Below are 23,404 nucleotides of genomic sequence, written 5' to 3'. Positions count from 1 at the left end.
TTTAAACTTCTAAATCTTAAAAGTAGTCTAATCTATTTTTAGCTTTTTAATAACACTACAAAATAATTATCTAAATTATAATCACGTTTTACGTTATACATACCTACATTTAACTTTTACCGAGGCATATACAATCATGCGCATTTTGAAATTACCAATGTCTCGACATCGTTATGAATGGAACGCTAAATACGGTAAAATGAATCCATACCAAAAACATTTATTTGCAACAAAATTAATAAATAAAAATTTTTTTTTTTTTGTCGTGCAATCAAATTCTCATTGGCATGCTGAATTAAAATTCGCATTTTTGGCTCTCCCAATTCCCAGTTATTAAGTAATAAATATTAATAATCTTACCGTTGATTATAAATAATTATTTATTATAATTACAATAAATAATAATGTATAATTTTCGAGTATAAATATTAAGAAATATCAGTATTGAATAATTTGAATAATTAAATAAAAAAAAATTGTGTGTACATTGATAGAAGAATTGATTAACTATTAATAATTTAATTTATTTAACAATTATTTAATTTATTAAATTTTAATAAATATTTTTTAACATTCAATAAATATTTATTTGGGAGGAAAGTACATTTATTAATAGTTAATAAGTATTATTAATAGTTAAAAAATATTTATTAACAGTTAATAATTATTTTGTTGAGTGAATTTATTTGGCTTGCAATGTCATATGATATAAAGATTGCTTAAAAACAAAAATCATCTTTATAAATTATTTGCATTAATTATATTACATTATAATAACGTTTATTGTAAAATAGCAAATTCTATCACAGCTCATAATTATCTTTTATATTTTTGAATATTAAAAAGATTAATTTATTTAGCGAATTTAATTATTATCATATATTCCTGCTGTAGAGTTATAAAAAGTGTCAAAAGAAAATTGTTATTTTTGCTTTTTATTTTAAATAAATATTTGTTAACAGTTAACAAATATTCATTAACCATTAATAAATATTTATTAACAGTTAATTAATTGTACTTAATAAATTACTTATTAACTGTTAATAAATATTTGTTAACAACAAATATTTATTAATATTTAATAAATCGTATTTAATAAATAATTTATTAACTGTTAATAAATATTTATTAAATCCCATGTTAAAAAATCATTTATTAAGTTAATAAACCTTATTAAATATAAACAAATCCTTCTATCAGTATTGAATAATTTAAAATATTAAAAAAAAAATTGCGTAGAGAAATCGCGGCAGAGATTCAGCTAATTCCAAGGATTAGCAAAAATCTCAAGACCAAGAGAATTTAGAGAGGGTCCTACTTATACACTCAAAATAGCAGCCCACACAATTATTGCTCGTTCGTTTTTATTTAGTTTGGACAATCTGACCGCACACTACTAGTCAGGATCTGGACGACCTTGAACAGGCACCAAGATGACCGTTTGAGTCATTGTCGCAGTGGTTCTCCCCGATTTGCAAAAATGTTCCAGTTATTTTCCATTGTTTCCAAGTTGTCCCAAAAAAATTATCTCTTTTATTATTTTTTATTGTTATTATTATTACTTATCCCCTGATACATGTACTGAAGCTGACAGCAATTGATTCGACAGTTCAGCTTCGCAAAGCGAAAATACATCTATCTAGTTCAAGGACGAGAGTTTCTTTGACGACGAATACGACGATTATGTGAGCTGTTAATTCGAGAGCCAGCTGCGTAGCAAATTTTACTGACGCGAATTATTTTTTTTTTTTTTATTTATTTTTCATGTTATTATTTATTATTTTTATACTTAACCAAAAAATATAAATACTTTTTTTGCCAAGCTGATGCTGATGCTTTGAGAAACTACTTTAACGTAAATATACAAACCCGAATCTTTATTTTAGCAAAAAATGTTTTGAGTGATTCAATTTAAAAATAAATAGTTTTGTTTTTAATAAGAAAATTTATTAATTTATATTATTAAAAGAATAAGTCAAAATTTTGTGGTAGGTGTATTTATATGATAAAATGGATTTTTATGGGTAAATTTGGTATCGTTGGAAAAGTCTTGACCTGGAGTTGTGCCTTTTCATGGTTTTATATCATTCTCGCCAATAGTTTATTTATGATGATAAGTACTTTGACTGCGATCGAAAATGCTTTATCTCTAGATACATAATTAAGAAATGACCTTGTATCTTGAGAAATATTGACATTTTTAAAGACATAAGCTCATCCTGATGTATTACTCATCGAGACCTTTCATTTGAGTACCCACATCAATTTTTCATATATTTATATACATCATATATATGTATATATGAAAAATATATCAAAATGCATGTAGGTACTCAAATGAAAGCTTTTGATGAGTATAACATCGGGATGAGCTTATACCTTGAAAAATGTCAATAATTAAGAAATTACCTTGTATCTTGTTAACCATTGAAATTTTTGAAGATATAAGCTCATCCCGATGTTACACTCATCGAGACCTTTCATTTGAGTACCCACATCAATTTTTTATATATTTTATATATCTATATAATTCACAAATATCATAAATACAAAATATACAAAAAATGGCATGTGGGTACTCAAATGAAAGCTATTGATGAATGTTACATCGGGATGAGCTTATACCTTTAAAAACGTCAATAATTGAGAAATTACCTTGTATCTTGTCAACCATTCACATTTTTAAAGATATAAGTTCACCTCTACATTAAACTCATCGAGATCTTTCATTTGAGTACCCACATCAATTTTTCATATATTTTATATATTTATATATTTCTCAAATATCATAAATATAAAATATACAAAAAGTGGCATGTGGGTACTCAAATGAAAGCTCTTGATGAGTTTAACATCAAGATGAGCTTGTATCTTTAAAAATGTCAATAATTAAGAAATGACCTTGTATCTTGTAAACTATTGACATTTTTAAAGATATAAGCTCATTCCGATTTTACACTCATTGAGACCTTTCATTTGAGTACCCACATCAATTTTTCATATATTTTATATATATATATATAGGATATATATATATATATATATATATATATATATATATATATATATATATATAAAATATATGAAAATGCATGTGGGTACTCAAATGAAAGCTCGTGATGAGTGTAAAATCGGGATGAGCTTATATCTTTAAAAACGCCAATATTAAAGAAAGTACAGTGTAATTCAACAAAAGTCATTATTTAATAAAACAAAATTTAATTTTTTTATAGTTCACAAGTCACGGAAGTCACATAGTGACTGCAAGATTGCTATTTTTTTTTTTTATTTCATAAGTCTATTTTAAAACTTTTTCTTTTAAAAAAATTTTGCACTTGATTAAATTATAATTACAATATTAGTTTTATTTTTTAATGACACTAATGTCACCAGATAAATATTTTTCGATTTTATTTTGATTAATTTAAAAAAAAAATGCTGTCATAGTTTTGTATAATTTTTACAGGATGAACATTTTTTTTATCAAAATTTATATATTAAGAAAATTATAAAAATTATTAAATATATTTTATAATATTTTGGAAAAATTGTATAGAAATTAATTTATAGATTTGTGGTACTTTAAAAGAAAAAAAAAAAAAAAAGACTTTTTAGAATATTTTACAGACAAACTTTCTGTTTTTAATAGATTTTTTGGTATTTTAAATGCAAAAACTTCCACAAATTTAATCATAAAATTTACTATTGGTTGAAGAATTTTTTATAGCGGCTGAAGATAAAATTAATTACCAATAATTACCGACCAAAGATAAAAATTTCTCGATCCTAGAGTCACAATTCAAGGCAAAAAATAATTTAAGCAAACCAACTATTGTCTTCTAAATAATTTCTTCCCTATACAAGAATATATTCTTCAAATAAATGAAATTCTGCCTTTTAAAAATTCAATTTCTATCCCAGTCATTAAAAGTAACCCGCGCTATAAAAAGTGAAACCAATCAATGCGCAAATGTAATTTATTTTCCGTGTTTTCTCGATATAAAAGATTAAGTTAAGCAGCGATATATAAGTTTACGAGGAATAAAAGCATCCGTTTGAATAACGGTCTCTTATTTTTGGTAAATCCCAACCCCTTAACTTATATCCAGCCCGGTTTAGTTAGGTTTTTACCCCCCACTATCTTCTACAACTCGTAAAGTGCATTTACTAGCAAGTAAACCGTACATACAGAGATCAGACAAGTCAGGGCTATTATTTAGTGCGTTAAATCTTCCACAGTGGCTGATAATGTGGATAAACATCAGCATCAGACGGGGAATTATTGCACGGGCAATTGACCGATGATAATACGCAAGAGTTATGTTCGTGTTAAATCCAAGATTTTAACTATTTTTTTTAATTCTCTCAAATGTAAATTTACAAAAAATTCCGTACTAATAACCGAACAAAGCTTTTATAATATTTTTAATATCTGCAAAAATTTACGCCGAAAAATGCAGAATTTTTTGAAAATAGTTGTTTTAATTTACAATACATTCTAAATTACTCATTTTATAGATATTATGAATTATAAAATCGTTATTTAATATAAATTAAAATAATAATTCAGTAATTTATTTATTATTCATTTATTTGTTGATAGTTGCTTTAAATATCAGATTGAAATTTAGTAAGTAAACTAAGTGATTTTTCATAATAGTATTTTTAGTTATTGAATAAGATTTTAATCTATATTATGAAGAGAATAAGAAAAATTTTGTGTCCAGGATAGTCATATGATGAAATCAGTTTTTTTAGTGAAATTGAGGTCATTGCAAAGGTCTTGACTTGAAATTGTGCATTTTCAAGGTTTCATATCATTATCGATAATAAATTTATGATGATAAGTATTTAGGCTGCATTCGAAAATGCTCTATTTCTAGATACATAATTAAGAAATGACCTTGTATCTTGTGAACTATTGACATTTTTAAAGATATAAGCTCATCCCGACATTACACTCATCGAGATTTTTCATTTGAGTACCCACATAAATTTTTCATATATTTATATATATTATATATATGTATACATGAAAAATATATCAAAATGCATGTGGGTACTCAAATGAAAGCTCTTGAGGAGTATAACATCAGGATGAGCTTATATCTTTAAAAATGTCAATGATTAAGAAATTACCTTGTATCTTGTCAACTATTGAAATTTTTAAAGATATAAGCTCATCTTGACATTACATTCATCGAGACCTTTCATTTGAGTACCCACATCAATTTTTCATATATTTATATATATTATATATATGTATACATGAAAAATATATCAAAATGCATGTGGGTACTCAAATGAAAGCTCTTGATGAGTGTAACATCAGGATGAGCTTATATCTTTTGAAATGTCAATGATTAAGAAATGAACTTGTATCTTGTCAACTATTGACATTTTTAAATATATAAGCTCATCTTAATATTACATTCATCGAGACCTTTCATTTGAGTACCCACATCAATTTTTCATATATTTCATATATTTATATATGTATATGTGTATATAGATACATATATGTATGTATATAGATACATATATATATATATATATATATATATAAAATATATGAAAAATTGATGTGGGTATTCAAGTGAAAGCTCTTGAGGAGTATAACATCAGGATGAGCTTATATCTTTAAAAATGTCAATGATTAAGAAATTACCTTGTATCTTGTCAACTATTGACATTTTTAAAGATATAAGCTCATCTTGATATTACATTCATCGAGACCTTTCATTTGAGTACCCACATCAATTTTTCATATATTTATATATATACTACATATATGTATATATGAAAAATATATCAAAATGCATGTGGGTACGCAAATGAAAGCTCTTGATAAGTGTAACATCGAAATGTGTTTATATCTATAAAAATATATTGAGTTGTAATTGTTGAGAAATTTAAAAAATTACCATATAAAAGTCTATTTCAATTACATTAAAGTTATTAATTTTATTAAATTAAATTTAATAAAAATATTTTTTTTTCGGTTGAAAATTCACAAGTTTTTCTTTTTTTTTAAAAAAACTTTTTTCAACAAAAAAAGTTACAATTTAAAATAGTTTAAAATTTTCATAAAATTAATTTCTTGTCATAACAATGTCAACTTTTAAAAAAAAAAAGATTTATTCTTTCCGTGCAAGGATTTTTTTTCTTGATTAAAAAAAATAAAATTCTCCAAAATAATTTTCTCTGTTTAATAAATTTTCCCTTAAATCAAAAAAAAATTTTTTTTCAGTATGAAAAAACGTAAAATGGAGAAAAAAAATGTGAATATCCGCGAATATGTGCAATGCGGCGTTGCACTGCGTAACGATTCAAACGGGCGTGGTGGTACGGATAACTGACCTCGCTCTTTTCTTTGGGCGTCTTTCACCCAACAACTACCGCCTTCTATTCACCTTCGTGGCAATTTGTACTCCAGCAAGTTAAACTTGTACTGCTGTTGTTTTTTAAATTTTATTTTTATTTAGCTTCCCTCACCATCACCAGACGACTGACGTTCAGCTCTGGCAAACTTACCAGACTATTTTTTAAAAATATCATTAAATGAGTAGAGTTATTTTTTATCGGGCTCATTTATTTAACTGCAGTGTAATGTATTCTGTACTTAACGGCTTCCAAATGTGCATATGCATACAAATATGCACGGCAATCAGCATAGACAGTCACGAAAGTTTAACGTCTCATGTCTCATGGGATTTTCCTCCATGAGGGTCATCATTTCAACAGTATCATTGTTAGTTGGCTTTTCTCTGTACTGTCTACATCGCAAAAAGATGTCCTTGATACAACGATGAAAGCTTCAATTATATGTTACTCGTTACATATATTACATATTATATGTTACATTAGGATACTAACTCAAGAGTAAACGGCAGGATGAGGGAGGATCAGTCTACATTCGTTTTATTTTCATTGTTGTTATTTGAAAAAAAAATAAAAAAAATTTTACATGGAGAAAAAAAATATATTTGAATCAAGTAAAGAAAAATTCTTAAATCAAGTCGGTACTTTATTCTGGTCTAAAAATTTGAAAAAATTAATTGTTTTTTCAATACTCAAAAAAAGTGGCACAAAAATTAATTTTTTTCTTTTAAGCAGTTGCCATTTTGTAGCAAAAATTGAAAATTTTGAATAGATTTTTACTTTTTTATATTGAAAAAAAATTTTTATACATTTTTTTGGCATTAGTAACACGATATAGATTGTTTGAGATATATATTTAGTTTATATTAGCAATTTTGCAGTCACTATGTGACTGCCGTGACTTGTGAACTATAGATAAATGAAATTTTACTTTATTAAATAATACTTTTGTTAAATTGCACTATACTTTCTTAAATATTGACATTTTCAAAGATATAAGCTCATCCCGATATTACACTCATCAATAGCTTTCATTTGAGTATCCACACGGTATTTTTCATATATTTTATATATATATGGTATATATAATATACAAAAATATATCAAAAATTGATGTAGGTACTCAAATGAAAGGTTTTGATGAGTGTAACATCGGGGTGACTTTATATCTTTAAAAATGTCAGTAGTTGACAAAATACAAGGTCATTTCGTAACTATTGACATGTTTAAAGATATAAGCTCATCCCGATGTTACGCTTATGAAGAGCTTTCATTTGAGTACCCACATGCATTTTTATGTATTTTTCATATATTTATATATAATGTATATAAATATATGAAAATTTGATATGGGTACTCAAATAAAAGGTCTTGATGAGTGTAACATCGGGATAAGCTTATATCTTTAAAAATGACAGTAGTTGACAAAATACAAGGTCATTTCTCAATTATTGACATTTTTAAAGATATAAGCTCACCCCGACATTACACTCATCGAGACCTTTCATTTGAGTACCCACTTCAATTTTTCATATATTTATATATATCATATATATGTATATATGAAAAATATATCAAAATGCATGTGGGTACTCAAATGAAAGCTTTTGATGAGTATAATATCGGAGTGAGCTTATATCGTTAAAAATGTCAATAGTTGACAAAATACAATGTCATTTCTTAATTATTGACATTTTCAAAGATATAAGCTCATCCCGATGTTACGCTCATGAAGAGCTTTCATTTGAGTACCCACATCAATTTTTATATATTTTTCATATATTTATATATAATGTATATAAATATATGAAAAATTGATGTGGGTACTCAAATAAAAGGTCTTGATGAGTGTAACATCGATATGAGCTTATATCTTTGAAAATGTCAGCAGTTGACAAAAGACAAGGTCATTTCTTCATTACTGACATTTTTAAAGATATAAGCTCACCCCGACATTATACTCATCGAGACCTTTCATTTGAGTACCCACATCAATTTTTCATATATTTTTCATATATACATATATATAATATGTATAAATATATGAAAAATTGATGTGGGTACTCAAATGAAAGGTCTTGACGGGTGTAACATCGGTACGAGCTTATATCTTTAAAAATGTCAAGAGTTCTCAAGATACAATGTAATTTCTTAATTATGTATCTAGAGATAGAGCATTTTTGAATGCAGCCTAAATACTTATCATCATAAATTTACTATTGGTAAGAATAAAATAAAACCTCCAAAAGTCATAACTCCAGGTCAAGATTTTGTCCAAAAATACCATATTTAACCATAAAAACCCATTTTATCACATAAATACACTTGCCTCGCAATTTTGCTTATTCTCTTAATAATACAGATTATAAATTTAGATAAAATTAGCGAGAGATAATCGACTACTGACAAGGCAAAAAAAAACGCTGGGTTTTTTCATGGGCGTCGCTGACTTGATCATGATGTAAATATCATGATCTGTCAGAAAAAATAAGTTATTTACATTAAATTTTTGAATATTGTAATTCAAAAAATAGTTTATAATTTTTTATAAAATAATAGTTGGAGTGAGAGTACTTGATACTATTTTAAAAATGTTTTATATTGTTAGATAGAAGTTTGTTGAAGCCTTTTCTGCACCCTCTCAGCCGGCGACCAATAGCGCGTTGCCGAGCAACCAGACAGCCAGACAGCAGTCTGCCAATTCGTATACGGGTACGGGTAGAGTCTAAGGTATGGTGTGGTAGGGCAGGCAAAAAGGGATTGTGGAATGGGTGCAGTAGATTGGTGCTAGTCTAAGGGTAGTGTAAAGTCAATGCGTCTTGGCACCCACTACCAATATATATGTATATATAGATATATGTCTATGCTCTACATTGTATTGTAAATGGGATAAGATTTATTAGAGATTACTTGGATGTTATTTAAATTTTTATTTTTAAAATAAAAATTTTTTAGCATCTTTATTTTAATTAAAAATTTTTTTAATGATTCAATTTAAAATTAAATAGATTTTTTTTAATAAAAAAAATTTATTTATTTTTATTCATTGATTTTTTAAAATTAAAAAATATTTTTTTTTAATAAATCTATTTTGAAAAATTTTTTTTTTTAATTTTTTGAACTTGATTAAATTATAATTACAATTATTTATTAATATTTAATCTTTATTTAAAAAAAAAAATTTTTAAATGATTCAATTTAAAATTAAATAGATTTTTTTTTAATACAAAAAATTTATTAATTTTTATTTATTGATTTTTTTAAATTTAAAAATTTTTTTATTAACTTTTTTTTAATAAATCTATTTTGAATTGTTTTTTTTAATTTTTAAACTTGATTAAATTATAATTACAATTATTTATTAATATTTAATCTTTATTTAAAAAAAAAAATTTTTAAATGATTCAATTTAAAAATAAATAGAATTTTTTTTAATAAAAAAAATTTATTAATTTTTATTTATTGAATTTTTTAAATTAAAAAAATTTTTTTTTTTAATTTATTTCGAAACTTTTTTTTTTTTTTTAATTTTTAACTTGATTGAATTATAATTACAATAATTTATTGATATTTAATAAAGCTTATTAAATGATAGAAAATCTTTCTGTCAGTGTATTAATTTGTTTTTTCAATTTTTTGTTATTATTTCTAGACTTTTGAGTAATAGCGAAGCTAATTGATTTAATAAATATTTAACGGTGTAATGCAATGACTATCAAAACCTTTCTAATTTATGTGACAGTAAAATTCCATTGTTAAGAAAGGATATTATTTTTCTTTATCCTTTCTCTTTCTTCCTATAAAATACTTTAAGTTGATATATATATATATATATATATATATATATATATATATATATATATATAGATGTATTAGTTATTGGTTGCACAAAGACTTCTTGGTGGGCTTTTAAGATGACTCACTCTGGAAAGGATGATGAGTCAATGCTGAGGATTGCAACCCATTTCCTGGGATAACTTTTTTTCAAAACTAATTGGCTTCTATGTGATGCACCTGTTAATTGGAATGTTAATAATAATTAATTGTTTAATCATTAAACAATAAAAAAATAACTAGCAACATTGCAGTGACTATGTGACTGCCGTAACTTGTGAACTATAAATAAATGATAATTTGCTTTATTAAATAATGACTTTTGTTAAATTGCAATGTACTTTCTTAAATATTGACGTTTTTAAAGATACAAGCTCATCCGGATGTTACAGTCATCGAGACCTTTTATTTGAGTACCCACATGCATTTTTGATATATTTTTCATATATCCATATATATATATAATATATATAAATATATGAAAAATTGATGTAGGTACTCAAATGAAAGGTCTCGATGAGTGTAATGTCAGGATGAGCTTATATCTTTAAAAATGTCAGTAGTTAACAAGATATAATGTCATATGTTAACATGGCATTTTTGAAGATATAAGTTCATCCCGATGTTACACTCATCAAGAGATTTCATTTGAATACCCACACGCATATTTGATATATTTTTCATATATACATGTATATAATATATATATAAATATATAAAATATATGAAAAATTGATGTGGGTACTCAAATGAAAGGTCTCGGTAAGTGTAACATTGGAGTGAGCTTATATCTTTGAAAATGTCAATAGTTTATAAAATACGAGGTAATTTCTTAATTATTGACATTTTTGAAGATATAAACTCATGCCTATGTTGCAATCATCAAGACCTTTCATTTGAGTACCCACATGACATTTTTTATATATTTTATATATATGATATTTGTTAAATATATAAATATATAATATGTATATGACAAATTGATGTTGGTACTCAAATGAAAGGTCTCGATGAATGTAACATCAGGATGAGCTTATATCTTAAAAAATGTCAATAGTTTACAAGATATAAGGTAATTTCTTAATTATTGACATTTTTTGAGACATAAACTCATCCTGATGTTACACTCATCGAGACTTTTCATTTGAATACCTACATGGCGTTTTTTATATATTTTATATATTTGGTATTTGTGAAATATATATATATATATATTAAATATATGAAAAATTGATGTGGGTACTCAAATGAAAGCTCTCGATAAGTGTAATATCAGGATGAGCTTATACCTTTAAAAATGTCAATCGCGCACAAGATACAAGGTCATTTCTTAATTATTGACATTTTTAAAGATATAAGCTCATCCCGATGTTACACTCATCAAAAGCTTCCACTTGAGTACCCACATGCATTTTGATATATTTTTCATATATACATATATATAATATATATAAATATATGAAAAATTCATGTGGGTACTCAAATAAAAGGCCTTGATGAGTGTAACACCGGGATGAGCTTATATCTTTAAAAATGTCAATAGTTCACAAGATACAAGGTCATTTCTTAATTATGTATCTAAAGATAAAGACTAAAGGACTTAATATATACATATACTTACGAAAAATAAAAAAAAAAATATGGTGACTAATGTAAAAATTATTAACTAAAATTAATTATAAGAAAATGATGTTTATTTCACTTTAATTAATATTATATCATTATAATAATAATGTTTTAGATGTTAATAATTACAAGATGAATTGTCATGAAATAAATTTGTTACTTAAAATATCAAATGCATTGATAACTTGACAATTACCTAGACATTTTTCACAAAAGTAGGCTCACACATCTCAATAATTATTTTTTTTTTTTATAACAATTGTCACAATTTTTTTTTCATCATTTTTAATCAATTATTGCTTCATCCACACATTCTTTCTCTACACAATATACAAAAGTTTATTATTATTATCAGTATATTAATCTACAAGAATATTGTCTTAATGCTTTCAAAGCTTAGATTGTATTTTATTTTATTTTTTTTATTTTATTATTGTAAATGTAAATTTAATTATAATTTACAAATAATTTAATAAAAATTAATAGTTTTAAAATTCCAACCGTTTAAAAATTAAAAAGAATATTTTCACGTAATTACATCTTGGTAGTAATTTTAAAATTATTAATTTTTTTTTTTATTTATTGAAATGTTTTTCAAGTTTGATATTTAAACTCTTACTTAAATATTTAAATAATTAATTGAATATTGAAATATTTAAATATTTAATTAGATATTTAAATATTTAATTAAATATTTAGTATCAGAGTTTTAAAAATTTTTAAGGAACTTAATTTTCAATTCCAGTTAAAATTTTTATGAAAGTGTAAAATAAAAAAAAAAAAATTACATTAATTTTCTATGTATCGAATTAATTATAGATACAAAAATAATATCATGCGCGTATTATTAAAATTTAATTTAAATACATTTAAATTACATATTAATTTTTTTTTTTTTGGCAAAAAAATTTATAAAAAAGCAAAATTACGGTAGAAAGTATTAAAAAAAAAAAATACTTTTTTTTCACTGGTAAAAAAAATTGTATTATTAAATAACAATTTTTAAATTGTTATTTAATTAAAATAACATATTTTAAATTGTTATTTAATTATCTGACACAATTGCACTTAAAAAAATAAACGCGTCAGATATTTATTTTTTTTTTGTAATTGTTCTGGTGTAAAAAATAACTATTTTTTATTTGTGATTATTTTTAAAAATTATACATAAAAAATAAATGTATAATTATGCTGCGTAGTATTAACGTACATTAATAAAATTTGTCATTTATTTATTTAGTCCTTTTTAATTCGTTATTGTTATTGTTATTATTATTACTATTACTGATTTATCGATTGGTTAACGGAATAATCGTGCGAACGACCGCACAGCATTCATCACAGCTTTTGGTGAGTCTGTATTCCTGTAAAAATAATTAATGAAAAATATTAGTTTCAATTATTAGTTATTAATTATTAATTATCAATAATTAATTATCTAGATGATTGTTAATTAATAATTAATAATAAGCAATTACCTTAATATTGTACGGTGGAACTCGTATAGTTGTTCGGGTGTTGCTGTCACAGAGCCTGGGGCGTTTTGAGTTGGCATTGATTTTATAGCTTCTTCTAACCACTTTGCCATTGACTGGAATAATAATTTATAAATTAGTCATTTTTTAATAATTAATTAACATTATTTAGGTTGTATTCGAAAATATCTCTGGATACATAATTAAGAAATTAACTTTTATCTTGTGAACTATGTACATTTTAAAAGATATAAGCTCATCCCGATGTTATACTCGTCGAGACCTTTCATTTGAGTACCCACATCAATTTTTCATATATTTATATATATTAGATATATGTATATATGAAAAATATATAAAAATGCATGTGGGTATTCAAATGAAAGCTCTTGATGAGTATAAGATCGGGATGAGCTTATACCTTGAAAAATGTCAATAATTAAGAAACTACCTTGTATCTTGTTAACCATTGAAATTTTTAAAGATATAAGCTCATTCTGACATTACACTCATCGAGACCTTTCATTTGAGTACCCACATCAATTTTTTATATATTTTATATATTTATATATTTCACAAATACCATATATATAAAATATATAAAACATACCATGTGGGTATTCGAATGACAGCTCCTGATGAGTGTAACATCGGAATGAGCTGATATCTTAAAAAATGTCAATAATTAAGAAATGACCTAGTATCTAGTGAACGATTGACATTTTTAAAGATATAAGCTCATCTCGACATTACACTCATCGAGACCTTTCATTTGAGTACTCACATCAATTTTTTCATATATTTATATATATGACATATATGTATATATGAAAAATATATCAAAATGCATGTGGGTACTCAAATGAAAGCTCTTGATGAGTATAAGATCGGGATGAACTTATATCCGTAAAAATATCAATATTTGAGGAATGATATTGTATCTCGTCAACTAATGATATTTTTAAAGATATAAGCTCATTCTGACATTACACTCATCGAGACCTTTCATTTGAGTACCCACATCAATTTTTCATATATTATATATATTTATATATATTATATATATAAATATATGAAAAATATATAAAAATGCATGTGGGTACTCAAATGAAAACTCTTGATGAGTGTAACATCGAAATGAGTTTATATTTTAAAAAATGTTAATAATTAAGAAATGACCTAGTATCTAGTGAACGATTGACATTTTTAAAGATATAAGCTCATCTCGACATTACACTCATCGAGACCTTTCATTTGAGTACCCACATCAATTTTTCATATATTTATATATATTAGATATATGTATACATGAAAAATATATCAAAATGCATGTGGGTACTTAAATGAAAGCTCTTGATGATTGTAACATCGGAATGAGCTTATATCTTTAAAAATGTCAATAATTAAGAAATGACCTTGTATCTTGTGAATTATTGACATTTTTAAAGATGTAAGCTCATCCCGATGTTACGCTCATCGAGACCTTTCATTTGAGTACCCACGTCAATTTTTCATATATTTTATATATATTATATATTTCACAAATACCATATATATAAAATATATAAAAATGGCATGTGGGTATTCAAATGAAAGCTCTTGATGAGTGTAACATCAAAATGAGCTTATATCATTAAAAACGTCACTTATTATTTATTGTTACTATTAAGTAATATTAATAAAGAATTTTACCGTTTGATCAATTAACGTCAATTCAATAATAACATCAACAGTTTCCTGCAGCATATAAGTCCTTAAAGAAAATACAGCAGCATGCAGAAGATTAGTCACTAGTGTTTGTCCCTTTTCCGCTAGCACACTTTGCACTAATGATCTTCTTATCGTAAAATCTGACCGGTCCTGCAATATAAATTTTTTAAAAATTAATTTATAAATTACAATAATAATAATAATAATAATAATAATAATAATAATAATAATAATAATAAATTAAAAGCTTAATACATACATCATTATTTCGGGAACAATGAAGGAATTCATACAAAAATTTCATAACAGAAGCATTCGCATCTTTGTGATCAAGACTGCAAGCCGATATTGCGCAATCCATTATACTATTCTTAGGTGCTGAGTGTAAAAATGCAATCGGCGCTCGCTGCATAAATCTACAACAAAATAATGAATTAAAAAAAAATTTAGTCAAAATTCATTAATTTTTTTCTGACTAATTTTTAAATTAAAAATTAGTTAAAAATAATGAATTAGTCAAAATTTAAAACTAAGAATTAAAAAAACTTACCTTGAACACAATCTAAAAAGATCGTCAACTGTATCCGGATGATTTTTCAACCCATTAGGCTCTTGCAACAAGGTAAAAGTAGGCCCGATGAAAGCTTCAAGCATCTGAACCAGCCCTGCAGCACACTCGTGATCAGTACTGTACTCATCGACTAATATTGACCCGAGATACAGAAAACAACTGTGTTGATGCGTCGCATAAAGCCCGATGATCAATTTAACAATGTCCTCTAGAAGATGGACCGCGTTCTTTCTGATACATCTAACAGCGTGTCTAACGCATCGACAGCATCGCTCCATAATCCTCGAGTCTGCTGCGTACTTGTTAAACACCTTCGACAGCACTGGCCAAATTTCAGTAACGACGTCTCTGCATGGATGCGGCTGAGTGTCATTTACTTCAATAATGGGATTCGTATACCTGAATAACATAAATAGATTAGGTCAGATGTATTTTTCAAATCCATAATTTTTTATAATATGATCTGCTAACAGCAAATCGCGTGCCTAAAGGTAAAAGGGCGCATATTTTTTTTTTTTATTGCCAATCGAGTAGTAGACACATTCTGCGCTTAAAATTGAAAAAAAAAATTACAAAGGTAAAAGGGCGTATGTCTTTAATTATACGCCCTTTTACTTTTAAGAATTTGAAATTTTGGTGATCTAAAGGTGAAAGGACGTATAATTTTTTTTCGGCCAGTTTACAAAAGAACATATTCGTAGTTTAAAAATATGAAAAAAAAACTTTCTGTGGTAGTAGCGGCGTAAAACCTCAACTATACAATTTTTTAAAGTTAAAAAAGAAAATATATCCAAAAAACAATAAATTACGCGTGATTATTTTCTTGCTTTCTATTTTAAGAAATAGTTATTATAAAATTTGGATCCTGGATTATTGATCATGATGAAACAACTGTTGTGTGAACGGCATCAGTAGTTACCCAAGCGTCACAAAAAAAAATTGACTTTTTCATAGATTTCACTTAACAGGCGAGACCATCTTTTTCTCGGTTTGCTCTCACGGAGTTCAACGGAACTATCTCTGTTGCACTCCCAACAGCAGAGCAATTGCAGTTTCGATTGGTTTCACGAAACGAATAAAATTTTTGAAAAAAACGCTTTGTGGTGAAATAGTTTATTAAATTATCTATTATCTCTAAAAACGTTTTTTCAAAATTTCCATTCGCTTCGCTAAGCCGATTGAAACTGCAATCACTGGTCTCGGCTGTTAACCAGAAGTTGAAAAATTAATAATCGTAAAAAATAATTTCCAACTTTGAGCTTTGAAATTAAGTAAACGTATAAATAAATACGTAATTTATCTAATCCCAAAATTTAAAAAAGATTCACCGTTTAGTTACTTAGATATTAAATTTTAAAAATCACATATTTTATCTCCTTATACACGGGCTCTTATGGCGGACAAACTTTTTGTCGAGACTTTAATTATTTTTTTCAATATTAACCTCCCAACTTTAACGGATAAAAAACTATACACAAGAAACTTGGATTATTGCAAAATATAAAAACAATTTAATAATAATACATTACCGATATAATTTTTGAAATATTTAAAGTCAAATTTTATGTTTGTAACTGGTTTATCGTCAGCCATTTATTCGAATAAAGATTTGACAACATCGCGTCAACAGCTGAGAAAAAACAAAAGGATAAAAATATAGTTACAGAGAGAGAAATGTTTAACTCACACACTCATCCACGTCTCAGGTTATGGGTACAATCAAGCGCGCTATTGCCAAATCTGTTTTTTTATTCCGGCAAGTAATAAATACCAAAGTCATTTTATTACTTTACTTTATTAAATAAGTAAAAATCATCATTTATTAAATTGTTTAAATTATTTTAAATTGAAATAAAGAATTTTGACGAATATTGGGAAGACTAAAATTAAAAAAAAATTTTAACATTATTTTGACCCATTAGTTACACTCGAACTTCCTTAAGTTAATAAATCAGGTTAATAAATTTTTTCAATGCAAAACTTACCTAAAAATAGCGCTGAGTCTATCTAACCAAACAACAGGATCAGTTTTGGTCCCACGAGTAACAGGAAGTCCATTGATCTCCAGTAATTCACAAAGCGGCCTGGCTTGGAACCAGCACAAGTCTTTCATCGCCCTGGTGATTTCTTCCCTCTGCAACCTCGCCAAAATAATCGACACCCCTTTCAGCAGGCCAATAGCAGCTTCATTGCTGATCGGATACCCATCAAGACACCTCGCAATTTCCAACAATCCCGGAAAATGCGTCGCCATATGTTCAGGACAGGCCGTGCAAATACTGTGAAGTGCTCCAGAAGCGACACTCGCAAGTCCGTTTTGACTCAAACAGACCAGCAAAAAATTAAGTATCGGTTCCAATGAATGAGCGTGACTATTTATCCACTCGCACAGTTCTCCAAGTAGTAAAATACTCGTGTGCTTAACTGCAATGTGAGTGTTCTCGTGCACATTTAAAATTGCTTCGACAACTTCCGGCACAACTTGATCTTCTTCTGGAAGAACATTCTTGGCAACTGCCTGCATTATGAAGAGCGCTGCTTCAACGCTGTCCCAAGTTGGAGCTGGGACTGGAATTCCGTCTCTGTGAGCACCATTTATTCGGGCGAACATCTCCCTGAAACAGTGACTGCTCCCGACGATAAAGACTACATCTTTAATGAGCTCGGACACTCGGTTTCGGAAGAGGAAGAAGTCTTCGCTGGAAATGTCTTGCTCGAGAATTCCTAGGTAGTCTGGTTCCATTTGGCAGTGCTTGCAGAGAGCGCTGATTAACCTGTTAATTAAATTTTTTTTAGTTATTAAGATGATTAATTATTTATATTCAATAGATAATTAGCAACCTAGCAGTCACTACGTGACTGCCGTAGTGAAATATAAATAAATGAAATTTTGGTTTATTTAATAATGATTTTTGTTAAATTGCACTGTACTTTCTTAAATATTGATGTTTTTTAAGATATAAGTTCATCCTGATGTTACGCTTATCAAGAGCTTTCATTTGAGTACCCACATGACATTTCTTATATATTTTATATATATAGTATTTGTGAAATATATAAATATATAAAATATATGAAAAATTGATGTGGGTACTCAAATAAAAGGTCTCGATTAGCGTAATTTCGGAGTGAGCTTATATCTTTAAAAATGTCAATAGTTGAGAAGATACAAGGTTATTTCTTAATTATTGATATTTTTAAAGATATATGCTCATTTTGAGGTTACACTCATCGAGACCTTTCATTTAAGTACCCACATGACATTTTTGATATATTTTATTTATATAGTATTTGTGAAATATATAAATATATAAAATATATGAAAAATTGATGTGGGTACTCAAATAAAAGGTCTCGATTAGTGTAATCTCGGAGTGAGCTTATATCTTAAAAAATGTCAGTAGTTGACAAGATACAAGGTCTTTTCTTAATTATTGATATTTTTAAAGATATAAACTCATTTCGATGTTATACTCATTGAGACCTTTCATTTGAGTACCCACATGCATTTATGGTATATTTTTCATATATACATATATATAATATATATAAATATGTAAAATATATGAAAAATTGATGTGGGTACTCAAATGAAAGGTCTCGACAAGTGTAACATCAGAATGAGCTTATATCTTTAAAAATGTCAATAGTTCTCAAAATACAATGTCATTTCTTAATTATTGACATTTTTAAAGATATAAACTCATTTTGATATTACACTCATCGAGACCTTTCATTTGAATACCCACATGCCATCTTTCATATATTTTACATATATGATATTTATGAAATATACAAATATATAAAATATATATGAAAAATTGATGTGGGTACTCAAATGAAAGGTCTCAATGAGTGTAACACCAGGATGAGCTTATATCTTAAAAAATGTCAATAGTTCACAAGATACAAGGTCATTTCTTAATTATGTATTTTTTTTAATTCATAAAAAACAATTTAAAAAAAAATCGATCAATTCGATCAAAAACAACTTTCAATGGCTAAAAATTCACCATTTTTTTCTCAAAAAATTCAAAAAATAACAAACCTGTCAATGTAAGGCTTGAATACATTATTCAACTCCTCGGAATTTCTCTGGTACAATTCTTCAGACAACTGGTACCAAAGATTGAAAGTAATCTGCGCAACCTCATAGTCATGATGACCTACACACATCAGAACAAGATCAAGAATCTTGATCGCATAATGCTGCTGGCCGGCTGTCGAGCCAGTGATAATAGTGACTAAAAATGTTTCTGCAAACTCAGTGAAAATGCGACAATAGTTCATCAGCTGGCCAGTTTCTTCTTCGGCTACCAACAAGTGGTACGGTTGTTCCAAGGCAATCACACTGGTGAACAAGCACAATTGAAGACGTTGAATTTCCGCAGACTCTGGACTGCGATGATTATGATGATGATGATGATGGTGAAGATAATTGTCAATATCAGTGTGATTGTTATTGAGTTGAAGAGACTGAAGTATTGAGCAAACGCAGTCGGCAGCTGCTTCGTGTAATTGGTCATTAGAGGTATGATTACCCAGCACTTGAAACGCGTACGCAATTATGTCACTGTTTGGTATCGCTTCAAGTGGAACTGCGTGGACTGCTATCCAACTGGTAAGACATTTTATTATTCTAATTGGAATTTGAATGTTTTCGGTGCTGCCTATTGACTTTAGAGACATTTTCAGAAACTCCGACACTGTGTCAGCGCATGAGGATAAATCTGCTAGGACCTGATCCCGTCTGTTGGCGCCAAGACTCAGCGTGTTGGTTTCTTCGGGAAGAAATTTTATCAGCTCTAATAGAGGCCATAGGCTTGATTTATTTCCACCGAAACGATTTATCAAATCTATCACTGGCTTCTGCCAAGCTGGCATTTGGAGAGCCAGATCAGCGAGGGCTAGACATAGCTGAAATATAAATTAAAATTGATAATTAATTAGAAACTAGCAATTTTGCAGTCACTACGTGACTGCAAAATATAATGGGTTTTGTTAAATTGTACTGTACTTTCTTAAATATTGATTTTTTTAAAGATATAAGCTCATCTTGATGTTACAATCGTCAAGAGCTTTCATTTGAGTACCCACATGCATTTTTGATATATTTTATATATATACATATATGTAATACATATAAATATATGAAATATATGAAAAATTGATGTGGGTAGTCAAATGAAAGGTCTTGATGAGTGGAATGTCGGGGTGAGCTTATATCTTTAAAAATATCATTAGTTGGCAATATACAAGGTAGTTTCTTAATTATTGATATTTTTAAAGATATAAGCTCATCCTGATGTTACGCTCGTCAAGAGCTTTCATTTGAGTACCCACATTATACTTTGATATATTTTTCGTATATACATATATGTAATATATATAAATATATAAAATATTTGAAAAATTGATGTGGGTACTCAAATGAAAGGTCTCAGTGAGTGTAATATTAGGGTGAGCTTATATCTTTAAAAATGTCAATAGTTGACAAGATACAAGGTCATTTCATAATTATTGACATTTTAAAAGATATAAACTCATTTCAATGTTACACTCATCAAGATCTTTCATTTGAGTACCTACACGCCATTTTTGATATATTTTATATATATGGTATTTGTGATATATATAAATATATAAAATATATGAAAAATTGATGTGGGTACTCAAATGAAAGGTCTCAGTGAGTGTAATATTAGGGTGAGCTTATATCTTTAAAAATGTCAATAGTTGACAAGATACAAGGTCATTTCATAATTATTGACATTTTAAAAGATATAAACTCATTTCAATGTTACACTCATCAAGATCTTTCATTTGAGTACCTACACGCCATTTTTGATATATTTTATATATATGGTATTTGTGATATATATAAATATATAAAATATATGAAAAATTGATGTGGGTACTCAAATAAACGGTCTCGATTAGAGTAATGTCGAGATGAGCTTATATCTTTAAAATATATCAGTAGTTGACAAACTACAAGGTCATTTCTTAATTATTGATATTTTTTAAAATATAAATTCATTTTGATGTAACACTCATCGAGACTTTTTATTTGAGTACCCACATGCAATTTTATATATATTTCATGTATATGATATTTATGAAATATATAAATATATAAAATATATGAAAAATTGATGTGGGTACTCAAATGAAAGGTCTCGATGAATGTAATATCAGGATGAGCTTATATCTTTAAAAATATCAATAGTTCACAAGATAAAATAACATTTGTTAATTATTGATATTTTTTAAGATATAAGCTCATTCCGATAGTACACTCATCGAGACCTTTCATTTGAATACCCACATGGCATTTTTGATATATTTTATATATATAGTATTTGTGAAATATATAAATATATAGAATATATAAAAAATTGATGTGGGTACTCAAATGAAAGGTCTCGATGAGTGTAACATCGGGATGAGCTTATATCTTTAAAAATGTCAATAGTTCTCAAGACATAAACTCATTTCTTAATTATGTATCTAGAGATAGAGATTTTAAATACTTATCATAATAAATTTTTTATAAAAAAAAATTCTAAAAAACCTCAATCATTTACTAATTTCATTTTCACTATATAAACCTATCAAATTATCTAATAATTTTTACTTCTGAAATCAACTGACTGATAATTTTTAAATTCTATTAAATAAATTTATATCCAAAAAAATATCTTAAATTTACAAATAATCTATTATTCCTTCATTTTATCCAAACTGATCAATATTCAGACCCTTTACTCTAAATAAAATTTTATTAAATGAATTTTTTAATATCTAATTTTTTCTAAATATTTTCCAATTAATTTCTTGTTAAAAATTTATCTACTTTAAACTCATTTATATTTTAGCAGTCTAAATTTTCTGAGTTATTATTATTTAAAGCCAGTTTAATAAATTGAGTAAAATTACCTGAATAACAATTGCTGGATTGGTATGTTCATCAATCTGAGAAATATGTCCAATTAACGAGTCACGTAATGAAGCATGGGCTTCAACCGGTAATTCATGAAAATCATATTGGATTTTCGCTCGCATTGTTTGAGCTGCGAAAAAACATGAGTCTAGATCTTTTTTCTCCTGGAGTATCCTGTCTGATATTTTCCATGCGTAGACCTGTAAAAAAAAAATTAATTAATTAATTATTTAATTTTGTCAAAAATAAATTATGGAGAAATTATAAAAAAATATATTTAAAAGGTTATTTTTAGGTTATGAAAATTTTTAAATTTGCAAGCAAGTAATAATTAAAATTATTTATTTAAAAAAAAATGCGCGTTAATGCAAAAAGTGCAGAAATTTTTAGAGTTTAATTAAATAAAAATACAAAATAAAAATGTGTTAAAAAACTTACCGTTTTTTGAAGTTCTTGTAACCACAATGATGCCCTGTTTTGTTCAGTAGGATTTGATTTTTGGTGCATAGAATAAATAGCTTCATAAACAGTTTCTATTTCTGGCGGTAAATTCATCTTTAACTATTTTTTTTTTTAATAACTACTTACTGATATTTATTGTTTATTATTTGTTATTACTATCACTATACATGTACAGTTTAAATGCTCGCTTCAGCTGGTCAGAACATCAACTCAATGGAAAGTTGTTTCCACAAAAAAAATTTACGGAAAATCTGCCGCCATTTTTACTAGACCTCTGGCGGGGAATTTTTAAATTTTATTTATTTAAAAAGAAATTAATTTAGTTTTCTTTTATTTATTTTATTTTGCACCCAATAATAGTGAAGTTAGCCGTCAGCTGTCAATTTAATAATTTTTTAAATA

At 26.7% G+C, this 23,404-nt stretch overlaps 2 protein-coding genes across 4 annotated transcripts in view; one reads left to right on the top strand and one right to left on the bottom strand.

Moving 5' to 3' along the window:
- LOC123271065 (coiled-coil domain-containing protein 130 homolog) overlaps window positions 1-23,404 on the top strand; it is a 37,305-nt gene that overhangs the window by 9,870 nt on the left and 4,031 nt on the right. Inside the window, exon 1 of one of the 2 annotated variants that reach the window (XM_044737297.1) lies at window positions 11,034-11,039. The exons of the other annotated variant lie outside the window; for it this stretch is intronic. The gene's annotated coding sequence lies outside the window, so the exon portion shown is untranslated. Of the gene's footprint in view, window positions 1-11,033; window positions 11,040-23,404 lie in introns of those variants that run through there. 2 annotated transcript variants of the gene reach the window in all.
- On the bottom strand, window positions 1,539-23,231 carry LOC123271064 (transportin-3). 2 transcript variants are annotated; one of them, XM_044737294.1, is made up of 10 exons: window positions 22,979-23,231; window positions 22,537-22,740; window positions 19,646-20,514; window positions 17,583-18,371; window positions 15,577-15,996; window positions 15,286-15,442; window positions 15,009-15,176; window positions 13,320-13,432; window positions 13,096-13,205; window positions 1,539-1,561 (listed from the first exon to the last, which is right to left on the bottom strand). In XM_044737294.1, the coding sequence occupies exons 1-9, from the start codon at window positions 23,093-23,095 to the stop codon at window positions 13,142-13,144; spliced, it is 2,901 nt and encodes a 966-aa protein (XP_044593229.1). In that variant the 5' UTR covers window positions 23,096-23,231; the 3' UTR covers window positions 1,539-1,561; window positions 13,096-13,141. The 2 variants fall into 2 exon arrangements, with proteins under 2 accessions (XP_044593229.1, XP_044593228.1); XM_044737293.1 differs by lacking the exon at window positions 1,539-1,561 and having other exon boundaries at window positions 13,025-13,205.

Source organism: Cotesia glomerata, linkage group LG8, assembly GCF_020080835.1.
Source record: "Cotesia glomerata isolate CgM1 linkage group LG8, MPM_Cglom_v2.3, whole genome shotgun sequence".
In the NCBI taxonomy this organism is placed as follows: domain Eukaryota; kingdom Metazoa; phylum Arthropoda; class Insecta; order Hymenoptera; family Braconidae; genus Cotesia; species Cotesia glomerata.
Note: the sequence above shows the minus strand (reverse complement) of the source record. Positions and strands in the feature narration are given on the sequence as shown.